The 12,733-nt window shown below is 32.6% G+C and overlaps 2 protein-coding genes across 4 annotated transcripts in view; one reads left to right on the forward strand and one right to left on the reverse strand.

Moving 5' to 3' along the window:
* The first annotated feature begins 468 nt into the window (after positions 1-468).
* Moca-cyp (nuclear cyclophilin protein Moca-cyp) lies at positions 469-7,137 on the forward strand. Of its 3 annotated transcripts, XM_018459124.1 has the most exons (9): positions 469-748; positions 3,421-3,725; positions 3,839-3,926; positions 4,634-4,663; positions 4,788-4,933; positions 5,011-5,104; positions 5,171-5,420; positions 5,934-6,029; positions 6,350-7,137. In XM_018459124.1, exons 2-9 carry the CDS (start codon positions 3,443-3,445, stop codon positions 7,025-7,027), a joined length of 1,665 nt encoding a protein of 554 aa, XP_018314626.1. In that variant the 5' UTR covers positions 469-748; positions 3,421-3,442; the 3' UTR covers positions 7,028-7,137. The 3 variants fall into 3 exon arrangements, with proteins under 3 accessions (XP_018314626.1, XP_018314627.1, XP_018314628.1); XM_018459125.1 differs by lacking the exon at positions 469-748 and having other exon boundaries at positions 3,645-3,725; positions 4,531-4,663; XM_018459126.1 differs by lacking the exons at positions 469-748; positions 3,421-3,725; positions 3,839-3,926 and adding an exon at positions 4,186-4,234 and having other exon boundaries at positions 4,531-4,663.
* Positions 7,138-10,893: 3,756 nt separating this feature from the next.
* Positions 10,894-12,733, reverse strand: part of ALiX (programmed cell death 6-interacting protein-like protein AliX) — a 6,488-nt gene continuing 4,648 nt past the window's right edge. The window contains 6 exon segments of the mRNA XM_018458879.1: positions 10,894-11,263; positions 11,348-11,533; positions 11,607-11,751; positions 12,135-12,284; positions 12,373-12,588; positions 12,688-12,733. The exon segment at positions 12,688-12,733 is cut by the window's right edge and continues 8 nt beyond it. Of these exon segments, the coding sequence (XP_018314381.1) occupies positions 11,157-11,263; positions 11,348-11,533; positions 11,607-11,751; positions 12,135-12,284; positions 12,373-12,588; positions 12,688-12,733 (850 nt within the window). The 3' untranslated portion in view covers positions 10,894-11,156.

Here is a 12,733-nt window from a genome sequence, read left to right on the forward strand (position 1 = left end):
GCAACCAATGGGTGCATTCAGTACCACGACCGCTCACTGAGCGCTTAGTGAGCTCTTGTATCTGTTTGGTCTATATTTTTAGTTCTAACGGAATATACTAATAAGATGCAAGCACTCATTGAGCGCTCAGTGAGCGGTTATAGTACTAAATGCACCCAATCAGAAAACAGGATTCCAATGAATTTTGCTTCGTAATATCGGAATCCTATTTTCTGATTGAATGGCTGCGTTCAGCAGACTCAACAGTTTTGCAACCGTTTTATGATTGTCTGCTGAGATAGGACCATTCTTCTAGATCTAAAAGTATGATCCAATTAGCGCGAAGGAAACTTCCAACAGTTGCAAAACGAACGTTCTGCTGAACGCAGCCAATGCGGAGCGTCGTACGACGAAAATCGGATGCAGTGTGAATCCAGCATTACACCGTGCCCTTGCTCTATCGGTGTGTGTGTGTTGGTATCACTGGAGAGATCCAAGAACGTTTAAAAATGTACCTTTAATCTGTTAACAGTTAAATAGTTAATACATTAGCCATTTTTTGATCGAACTTCTCAACGGATCTCTTTGAGCGACGATTCCGGAATAGCTCGGACCTGGGAGTCCAGACCGGACTTTCTCCCGGACACTCCCAGAAAATTGAACGTGATTGAACGCACACGTCGAGATAATTGATGACGCCGAGTACATTCCACAGATTTGATTGAATCGTGCGTCGAGGGCGGTTTAATCAATCTTAAGTATTCTGGAGGTAAGCTCACCATGCGATTCTTACTAGCCTTTAACCTTTCTATCCAACTTTTTCAACATTTCCATGGATGTGCGCGTATAATCGATAGTTATTATCGTCTCTTGCTTCCTCGTCACGTTTTTACTTGAAACGACTCGTACGAAGGAGAGCGACACGCCATTCTTAATGTATGAAATGAAATCGCGGAGTCATTCCAGATTGGCTCATCCGTGAATTAATTATGATTAATTATTATCTGATATAATATAAATTAATAATTTATATTATATTAGAATATAAGTCAAATTCGCTAATATAATTTGTATTATATTGGATTAGTACATACTAAAAACGACTACATGTGCACAGAATAAAAGACTATTCTTAAAAAAAACTATTCTTAAAAATCAATCTTAGGCCGGAATCAGACTACGCATTGAAGATTGAGATTGAAGATTGAAGATTAAAATTTGACCAGTGAGGACAAAGAAATTTTAGCTCCTATTGTTTTGATCGGTCAAATTCCAATCTTTCAATCTTCAATCTCAATATGCTTAGTTTGATTCCGGCCTTAATGTACTCATATATAAGCAGAAATATTAAGCTTGTTCTTTTTAGCTAAACTTTTTGCTCAGTTAATCTTCTTTTCTTTCCATGATGAAAAAAAAGGAAAAAGATGAACTGTGCAAGAAGTTCAGTTAAAAAGAACAGATCTATTATAATCTTACTCTTCAAATATTTTAATCTTGATTTAATTGAATTTGTGTTGATGTAAGTATTACTTTGTATTCAATTCAGGACTTGCTCAATTAAAAATTATATATGAATACAAGTTCAATCAAGACAAATATTTTTGAAATCAAATTATAATATTTTTGCTTACATATAAGCGTACTATGACTAATTTAAGAATAGTCTTTTTTTTGTCTGTGTGAAATTAGCAAAGTTAAATGTAAAAACATAAATAATTTATTCGATTAAGTATCCGATTAAGTATTGATTAAGTATTCGATTAAGTATCAATAATGATATTGTCATATTGTTTAATAGAACATACATCTATTGTTTCATTGTCACAGTTGAATATTATGCCATTTAGATAGTTTATATAAAGCAGTCTTTTTAATGCATACTAATCCAGTATACGATCATAGTGTGAATTCTGTTGGATGCGCTAGTGTGCACTAGTGCATATTAAAGCCATTATTGTACATTGATTTAATCTAAACATAAAAGTAAAATGCAAATATTTTGAATTATACAGATTTTACTTAACTGCACAATAAAATATAAAATTAAGAATCTCATGATTTAACTTGATTTTATATGTATTATATATCAAATTATACACATTGTTACACCAATTTGTGTATAATGGTCTTAATATGCACTGAGTGCGTCCAATCAAATTTGTTATCAAATTCACTATATGATACATTGTACATGAGATCCATTACATAATGCTAAATTTATTTTTAATACATGCATATGTTATCTACTCTTGCTTAACACTTTGACTACCATATCATTTATATGTACATATTTGGGTTATATATGTAAAATTCACAAGAATCCCACTTAGTTATGAATGACTTTTATTTATCCGATTAATGACTATTTCTATTAATGCAAATTAACTTTAATCTCAATTTAATTAAATTTTTTTACCTTTTTCTATAGTTCTGAGAATCAGAAAGATTAAATCGAACAAATTAAATCGAACAAATTAAATCGAGATCAAAGTTAATCTATATTGGTAGAAATGAACATCAGATTGGTTTTAATAAGTATTTTAAAAAAATGATATGGTTCTACTAATGTAAGACAACTTTAATTTTGGTTTAATTTACTCTTTACCTTCTTCTAATTCTAAGAATTTGAAAAAGATACAGTAAATTAAACTGAGATTAAAGTTAATCTTACATTGGTGGAATAAGAATTAAGCCATTAAAAAAGAATTAGAAATTATATTAAGATATTTGAAAAACAATAAAGTAATAAAATAGTACACTAGATTTATTAAACTCAATGCTAAAAAATCAGTCAGTGTTAATAACGAAAAAGATGAGTGCAAAAGATATTTACAGCGAAAAGTAAGATATGAGAGGCTGTGCTACGTGTATGAAAAAACTTTTATTTGTATTGCTTTGCGATTTCCGAGCTGATTATGTTTACATCGTGCACTTAGTTAACAACCTATACGATAGGTGTTTTTGTTTAACTTACAGGATAAACAAGGACACCTATTGTATAGCCTGCGGCCTAAATGCACAGTGGCTACGTTTACACCGTGCGCTTAGTCCGCGACCTATACGATAGGTGTCTTTGTTTAATATACAGGATAAACAAAGGCATCTATTGTATAGGCCGCGGCCTAAATGCACAGTGTAAACGTAGCCAGTGTAAATGTAGCCATTAATATTTCTTTGGAATGAAAGTGCAATAAAAAAGGAGCGAGAGTCTGAGAGTGCAAAGTTCATGCATCAAAATATAATCATGACTTGTCACAGGATTTTGTATTATATAATTTATTACATCTTATATACATATTTATTAAAGATCTTTTTTTACATGAATCTAAATACACACATACACATGTATTACATGCATATACATTTAAAACCATAATCTCTAATATTATACAATTTTGTAATGTAATTCCATGTTTATTGTTCATTTCTTGATACTTACAGATAATTCAGAAACTCTTACACCATGGTTAACGTTAATACAAGAGTATTCTTTGACGTTGAGGTCGGTGGACTGCCTATGGGCAGAGTAGTCTTTGAGCTATTTTCAGACACTTGTCCCATAACGTGTGAGAATTTTCGTGCGTTATGTACCGGAGAAAAAGGACTTGGGAAAACGACAAACAAATCGTTGCATTATAAAGGCATCGTTTTTCATCGGGTCGTAAAGGATTTTATGATTCAAGGAGGAGATTTCTCGATAGGCAATGGAACAGGTGGCGAGTCGATTTACGGTGGTACATTTGCAGGTAAATATATAAGATTCTAGTTTTACAGAAGCTTCATTCAGTATATTAATTTAAAGAGAAAAAGTATGACTGTAAAAATCTGCCTTCTTAACAATCATCAATTCTTTTCACAGATGAAAACTTTATTATGAAACATAACAAGCCATTCTTGTTGTCAATGGCGAATCGTGGTAGAGATACCAATGGTTCACAATTTTTCATGTAAGTACATTAAGATAATATGTAAAGTTACTATTCTCTATAGAATTGATAAGTGCATGCACGTATAAATTTTACAATCTGTAAGTTTAATGATATATTACAAAGGTAAATTGGAACTCTAAGGTAAATATTATCACATTATGTTGTTACTTATATATGCGGCAAAATCTTACAGGTATCTTTAGCAAGCAAGATATTACAACACGGTTATTATGTGGTTTCTTTATATAGATATATTTCTTTTTATAGAATAATTTTCTGAATTTATCTTCTCTCTATTAATAATTGGGCGTTTTATATAAATCATGGTAAATAAAGTTAATACGACATTTATACATATTTATTCACGTTTCCCAAAAATTTGTCTACTTGAATACATATAAATGTGGGAAATTCAAGTAATATGAGGCTAATTTCCAATTATATTTTCCAAACATGATCGACATATTTAATTGCATGGTATAAAAGCAAGTTTTAATTTTACACGAATGTACAATATTACTCCCATAATATTTATGCGGCGAACTCACGGCAAATGTTGAAAAAAACACAGGAGTAAGAATCATTCTGGAGGAATGAATAACTTAGCGATATTTTTGCGTAGTCGTGAGGGGGTCTGCACATCACTACTACAACACAATGACCAATGAAAGCTCTGGCTCTTTCTGTTCATCTCTCATCCCCTTAATCATATTTTGTTGTTGTAGTACAACACAACCAGCGCCTCACCTCGACAAGTGAGTATAAATTAATACATATTGATCCTGAGATATTCTGTTTTAACTGATCATTAAAAAATAATTCAAGCTTGCTTTGTTTAAAAGCCTGTTTGTCTATATGAAAATGTCTTTTTGTTTTCAGTGTCCATGTGGTTTTTGGAGAAGTAGTGTCTGGGCAAGAGATCATTACGCATATTGAAGGCCTTCCAGTAGACCGAATGTCACGTCCATTGCAAGATGCTAAGGTTGTAAACTGTGGCGAATTAGTCTTGAAGATCAAAAGTAAAGGTATAATTGTTTTCTATTTTTCAAATATAGAAAGTCAAATACATTATATCTATGTCGTAATATGTATATGTTTGCAGCGAAAAAACGAGAAGCGAAGCAAAGTAGTTCGGTGGACTCAGAGTCTGACTCTTATGCCGACAAGTCGAAGAAGAAAAAGAAAAACAAGAAAAGGTATGTAAAGTGTATGATCGGATATTCAATATTGCAATAATCTTGTTACACACTATCTTGTTCCAGTAAAAAAAGAGCAAAGTCGGAAGAAGGTGAGATTCGGGATTCTGAGGAAGACGATGGGCAACCTCATCCATTAGTATCCGTAACCAAAATTGATCCCGACGAAATTCCAGAAGTACCAGCAAATAAATTTTTATATAGAGCAGGGTCCACCAATAATGCAAATCAGAAGGAATTTAGACAGCATTATGGAAGAGATCGTGTACGATCTCATAGAAAGACCGGTCGTATTTTCAAGGGTAGAGGAATATTCGTAAGTGATTAATATAAATTGTCATGTTATTGAGGCTCCTGAGTAGTATCACCATATTGAATCGTGACATCAGAAGTAAGAAATGACATGTTAATTTTTGTTGCGTGCCATTTAAATAAAGACAATTTGGATAAAAGAAAATGATGAGATCACTTTTTATGATTATTTATCGTACAAATGGATTATCAAGGAAGGATAAGCATAGTTTTTGTCCATTTTTACAATTGTTTTAAAGGAATCTCATCATTTCATTTTATCCAAATTGTCTTTATTTACAAATGGCACGGAATAAAAATTAACGCGTCATTTTTCGCTTCTGACATCACGATTCAATTTGGTGACTGACTACTCAGGAATCTTCAAAAATCACGGTTATCCAATTCGTTAATTGCGATATAATCAACAAACAGATAAGGATACGGCGTCAGGTTAATTCAACTGATTTGTCTTTTGATTTTGTCCATTATTACTAACTTTACATAATTACGGATGCATATTTATATAAATTTCCAGCGATATCATACTCCTTCTCGAAGTCGTTCCAAAAGTATGACACCACCTCATTGGAAGCAAGCTCAAAATCGTACTATCAAATTGCACGAATTTCAGGTATATTTTAGTATCTATATTGCTCAATTCCTACAACAAAACAACAGTTTGCTTAAAAAAAAGTTTTCCAGAAAACGAATCTCAATCAATATTTTTTTCAATCATTAAAATTTTATATTAATTTTGAAATGCAATTTTGGTATAATAATTGATTGTAGAGGAGTAATTGTATTTTCTTGTTTAAAGTATGTCCCTTTTTTCTTTATATTTCTACTCTTTTTCTGCAAGCAACTAAAAAAAAGGATCATTTTTTAGTTATGTAATAATTGAGCGATTTGTCAAAAATGTATAACTGTTTTATGCGTTGTTTCATATTACAGAAAATAGAAAAAGAGCGTCTCAAGAAAGAAGAAGAGTTCAAACAACGTGAAATTGACAGAATTAAAAGATTCGTAGAGAATCCCAATGAAAATGATCAATTGCCAGATCTAGATAACAATATATGCACAACGAAATTAATGGAGAATAAAGAGAACGATCAAGCAGAACCAGCAATTATGACTAAAATGACGCAGGATAATACTGTGAAGAGAAACGCGGAGGGGAATGACGTTATGCAGAACAAGGAGGAGATTAAGCATAGCAAATATGAGAAGTTCAAACGTGATGCTAACCGTTCTTACAATGATAGAAACTCTCGGCGTAATTCTAAGGATACTAACAGAAGACGCGAACGCTCTCGATCAAGAGATCGTCGAAGATCCAGAGAGAGAGATTATGATCGTAGAGCAAGTCGTGATAGAAGAAATCGGAGAAATTATTCTCCTCGAAGGCGAGATTCTTACAGAATCAACAGACCCGGAAGAGATAATAGGCACTATGATAAGCGCAATGATCGACGTCGGAATAATTTGAATTCCCATCAGGACAATGATATAAACTTCCGTTATGACAAGAACAAGTATAAAAGGAACGATAATGTATCAGACACGAACCAGGCAAAATTTAAACGCCGTTCACAGTCAAACAGCTCCAGTAGTCGGCACTCCAAAGATTAATCCGCATCGTTTCACGTCCTTTTTTTCGCTTATTGACACCAATGAAATACTATTAAAGTAAAATCTGTGACTTATTTAAAATAAATATTTGTACGATTAGTTTATAATGCAGTATTTTTTATCAGATATTTCATAAATAAGCATATACAATAATATATATTTCTGCGGTCCACACAATAGACCTGTTTTTTAATCGCCGCATTGGTGAACTGCACTAAAACTTTTTTTTTCTCTTTCACCAAACATCAAATATATGTTAATTATTTTAAGTATGAGTGACACTAGTTCATATAAAGAATAGATTTAATAAAGTGTGTGTGTCGTAATCAGACTAGAGAATGATGATGAATTCGGCACACTGACTCTGCTTTGGTATCCTGACATGATGCGAGTACAAAACCACTTTGGTGCTATGCCACTCTGCACTGTCAGAAACGTCAGTACAACATTTCTTGAACTCTGTTCATTCATTCAGTTGATTCGAATATAAATTCAATACTATACTGGGTCGGTTTTCATTTGCCAAATACGACAATCTGAGACCCTATTTTTCTGAGACCCGAGCACATACGAAAATGACAGTTTCTCGATTGTGATTGATTGATTGATTGTGATTGTACACAGAATTGCTATTTTTGTATGTGGTATTTGTTCAAGAATAGGGTCCCTGATACAGTGCGCATAAGCCAAATATGTGGTTGAAAAAGTTCACACTCAGTGCACACTAATGCAGTCTGCTGAATTCTATGAGATTGAGATTGGTTTTCTTTTTTCCGATTAATTAAATTCCAATCTCGAGTTTTATCATGTATTTCTGCAGAACTGCACTTTTTCCATTATTCATATGCTTATATTATAATTGTGGGGATGTATTTTTAAATATAATTACAATTGTTATAATTATATTTGGATAAAAAGCATAAAATCAATACTGCATTATGTAATCGTCCAAATATTGAAAATCATACAAACGTCTTTTAGATAATCAATTTGGGATATCTCGCCAATGCTACTGAGATTCTAATACTATCGGTGTACAATCATCCAACATATTTGCGAAATGCGAATCAATAATATCAATAATATTGGAGCAATATATCTCGTTTTCCTTTCGATTACATATTTGTGACTGATGCACATGCTTTATCATTGAAATGTACAATAAGATTTATCTACAACATTTACATACTTTTATGTCTATTTTTCGCATCTCTATTTCTTTTCTATGTTAGATATATACAGAGTATCCCATTTTAAATAATGCATTAAGATTTCTCGAAAACTATGATAGATACGGAAAAATGTTTCAAACAAAAGTTGTATGATTCGGAGGGGGACATAAGAAGATAACATTGATTTGGGTGGCGTCGTTAAGGTCAAGATCAAATTGATTTTTTTAATGGAATAACTTACTTTTGATGCCAGAATTTGATAGCTGATGTCAAGAGCTTTTCAAAACACTATAATAAAGTTATTTTTCATTAAATACTTTCCAAGTTATAAGGCTTGAAAGTTACAATGCCGCCGGCATTAGCATTACGCAAGGTGTTCGATCGACGATTATTCCTCTATTTTCATTTTTGCACTAACAATAAGAATTCATTTTTACGTAAAAATAAAAATAAGAGATATAACCTCCAATGACTTGATCTTTGATCTTGACAAATGTTATCCAGGACATGATCCTGAATAACATTAAAGAGATTTTAGCCGTCAATCAGACACCTTGCATATTACTAATGCCGACGGTATTGTAACTTTCAAGCCTTATAACTTGAAAAGTATTTAATAAACAATAACTTTATTATAGTGTTTTGAAAAGCTCTTGACATCAGCTATTAGATTCTGGCATCAAAAGTAGGGTATTCCATTAAAAAAATCAATTTGATCTTGATCTTAACGACGCCACCCAAATCAAACCTTCTTATGTCCCCCTCCGAATCATAGAACTTTTGTTTGAAACATTTTTCTGTATCTATCATAGTTTTCGAGAAATCTCAATGCATTATTTAAAATGGAACACCCTGTATGTATATTGTATTGATAAATATTTTCAAAATATTTCTGTACGAAGTCTCTTCAAGATTTTTCAATATCAATTCCTTTTAGAGTTCACATAGTTCTGTTAAAATGCATGTATACATTTATATACATATACAGGGATGTACAAAACAGGGTGTACAAAAAGTCATAGGGTTTAAAAAGATCTATTTATTACTCCCACATCCGTTTGACTTTGAAAAGTACTTAATGAAAAATGAACAATAATTTTATTGTGTTTTGAAAAGCTCTTGACACCAGCTATTAGATTCTGGCATCAAAAACAGGGTGTCACCGTTAAAAAAAAATTGATTTGACCTTGATCTGACCTTGGCGACGCCACCCAAAGTCAAACTGATGTCTTCTTCTTACTTTAATTAATGACACCTGCCTCTAGGAACAAGCCTTAGAGGTCAATACGGCCAGATCGCGTTTCAAAATAGAATGCACAAAAGCGAGTTTAAATGCTCGTTTAAGATTGGTCACACTTTCCAAAAATGTTGAGATGATGCAACACTCGGACCGAGGCACGTCCGCTCCAGCCGAGCGATCTTTCGAAACTTAGGCTGCGGTCCACTTGACGCTACAAACGCTTCGAAGCATTCTTTGATTAGTCAATTCGTAAAATTCTTTATTCTGATTGGTCGCTCAAACGCTTTGAAGCGTTTGTAGCGTCAAGTGGACCGCAGCCTTAATCAAACGGATGTGATTAGTGAATAGACCTTTTTAAACCCCACAACTTTTATCTGAAACATTTTTCTCAAAAATGCTTATTTTTCAAGATATTTAAGGGGACTTTTTGTACACCTTGTGTATATATATATATATACACATTATATACATATGTGTAAATTTGTAATAAATAAATTACTTATTATACGCGAGTCTCGTATAATAAAAAAGGAATTTTTTTAATAGATTTAATATCCATTATTCCTATATCAGTAAATTTAAATAGTTCTAATTAATATTGTTTCGAATATATACTGTACATTATTTATTGAATATAATCGTTTTAAAAATATTAGCGATATTGCTACAAAAGAGCATCTCCATATTAAAATTTTAGATAAATTTGTAACGTCTTTTTGATTAATGCTCATTGAAATTTAAAAAAATAGATGCTTTATTTAGTATGTATGTAACAATGCTATTTTTTCAATTTGCATCTTATGTCTGAGTATAATTTTATGCAATTATATGCAGTATTATGCAGCGTTTCATTTTAAGTGATATGATCGATTATCTCGCGAATCGATGATTTTATTGAAAAATTTTTCGAATGAAAGTTGCATGGCTTGAAGGGGGACACATGATGGAAATGTGGACTTGAATGACCTTGTCAAAATCAGGTCGAGTTACATTATAGTGTTTTGGAAAGCTCTCGAGATAAGCTACAAAAATATGTAATAAAAAATAGGGGTTTCCATTTAAAAAAACAATAATGACCTCGATTTGATTTTGACGAGATCACTCAAGGTTAAGTCCACATTTCCATCATGTGTCCCCCTTCAAGCCATGCAACTTTCGTTCGAAAAATTTTTCAATAAAATCATCGATTCGCGAGATAATCGATCATATCACTTAAAATGAAACACCCTGTATATATGTATCACATCTATATATCATATGATACATATCATGTATTAGTAAATTATCATATCATATTAATAGTATAATTTATCTTTACTAGGCATGTATATATCCCTGTTTGTATGTATGTAATGCTTAAAGTTGTATCGTTGCTAATCGACGCATTGAAACTTTTCTCTATGTCATCTAGAGGTGAAAATAATTTTTATAGGTTCACTTTATTTTACAAAATATATTTATAAATTGATAATAAGCCCTCTACACAAAATTGATGAAGCGCTTAAGCTTAACGCTTAACAAATTTCAACGATCAATCTGTATTGAATAAAGGATTCGCTGAAACGTGTAACAATTGTAAACATAAACTCCCTTGGATTACACGTAACATCATCATCCAATGTTAATTGCAGATTTTTCTAGAATTTATATATAAAAATGCGTTATATACGATTATACTTTAAATACAGTATATGCCAATACTGCTTGTCTATGTAGTTCACCATGGGTTTTGTCCATGTGGTGGCTGAGTACCATGGTAACGTGGTAACGTAGCGTAACCTCCATATGAAGCTTGAGGCATACTCTGGTATGGATTATATCCAGCTAAAAATCGACAAATTTCACATTCGCTTTTCAATATATCATATATGTATTTATAAATGATAGAACTGAGGTCCCCAAGAATACCTTGCGTAGGATATGGCATTGTAGCATATGGATTGTACGCCGTCGGCATCGGTGGAGGAACGTACGCAGGATACGGTGTTGCTGGCGTAGCACCGTAAGGTACAGGCATACCTCCTTGATGTTGGATCGGATAAGGTAGCTGCGGCGACGGTGCGACTTCCACTGTTGGGTTTATGCCGGGAGGACCTGTAGATAGATGGAGAGAATAGATGAGATTTACTCGCGTTAATAAAATCAATTAACAATAACGGATCCGTACCACTGCTGTGATGAGATGGAATGCTCGGTGTAGCAACGGGACCGGTCTGGCTTAAGTTCGTGGTTAAATCTTTCAAAAGTTCCTCTTTTTCGGTTTTTCGAGCAAAACAGAAGTCGGATATTTTATTTTGGAAAACCACGAGTAACTATCGAGAGAGAAAGAGAGGAGATATATTAGATGATATAGTATTCAACAATAAATAGAAAACTATAATAATAATGATAATAACAATAATAATAATCAAAATTAAATCTTATAGGACCGTATGTCCTATAGAAGAGAAATACAATCTATAAAAATCAATGCATTAATCGGTCTAACTGGATCTTAAGTGTTGTATAATTCTGTGTGAATTTATATACTACACATGTATTGAAAATGCACGCCAAAATAATTTTTCGGTCTTGAAACGCAAACTCTATCGCAGTAATATCACGAGTTAAATACTAGCAATTTGATGCTTTTTCATATCTTAGAACGATCTTATATAATGATAATAATAATAATAATAATAATAATAATAGATACCTGCGTTAAATCGTTGTAAAATTTAGCTCCTTCTACTAGATTATTTTTTAGTTCTTTAAACGCATCGTAAGCGGAAGCTAGTTTACAGAGCATCGCTTCTCGTGCACTACCGCTACCGGCTTGTTCGCTCGTAAATTCTGCATGGCAGTTCTAAAACCATCGTAAGAATGTTATATATGCCCCTTTTTTCTCATCTTCAATCTTGAACAATTGTCCATCACGAAATTGCCAGATATACCTGAATTTCAGCAACTAATTTTTCCTGCTGCGCTATACTCTCTCGTACTTGCTTCTGCAAAGGCCCGTAACACTTTCCCAAACTTTCGACGGATATATTTGGTTCGTCGATCGCGCCGTCTTTAGCAAGTGCCGAAAGAAATGTCGTTTTCATATCATTGGCAGCGAATTTAAATTCATTTTCAATAGTGTCTCGTACAGTTTTTAATGTAGTTACCTAACAAAAGAAAAAGAAAATACTCCACAATTATTAGAATACAAAAAAATAATGCATATAAATACATTCATCGTCGTCTTTATGACTTTTTTCACTTACATCTTCCATTAATTTTCTGAGCTTAATAACAGCATTACTTTCTTGA

Source organism: Mycetomoellerius zeteki, unplaced genomic scaffold, assembly GCF_001594055.1.
Source record: "Mycetomoellerius zeteki isolate Tzet28-1 unplaced genomic scaffold, Tzet1.0 scaffold79, whole genome shotgun sequence".
NCBI lineage: Eukaryota > Metazoa > Arthropoda > Insecta > Hymenoptera > Formicidae > Mycetomoellerius > Mycetomoellerius zeteki.

Coding starts and splice junctions, on each gene's coding strand:
- Moca-cyp (XM_018459124.1), top strand. CDS start 3,443: ATGGTTAACGTTAATACAAGAGTATTCTTTGACGTTGAGGTCGGTGGA. Junction 3,726..3,838: donor TTACGGTGGTACATTTGCAG/GTAAATATATAA, acceptor TTCTTTTCACAG/ATGAAAACTTTATTATGAAA. Junction 4,664..4,787: donor CCAGCGCCTCACCTCGACAA/GTGAGTATAAAT, acceptor TTTTGTTTTCAG/TGTCCATGTGGTTTTTGGAG.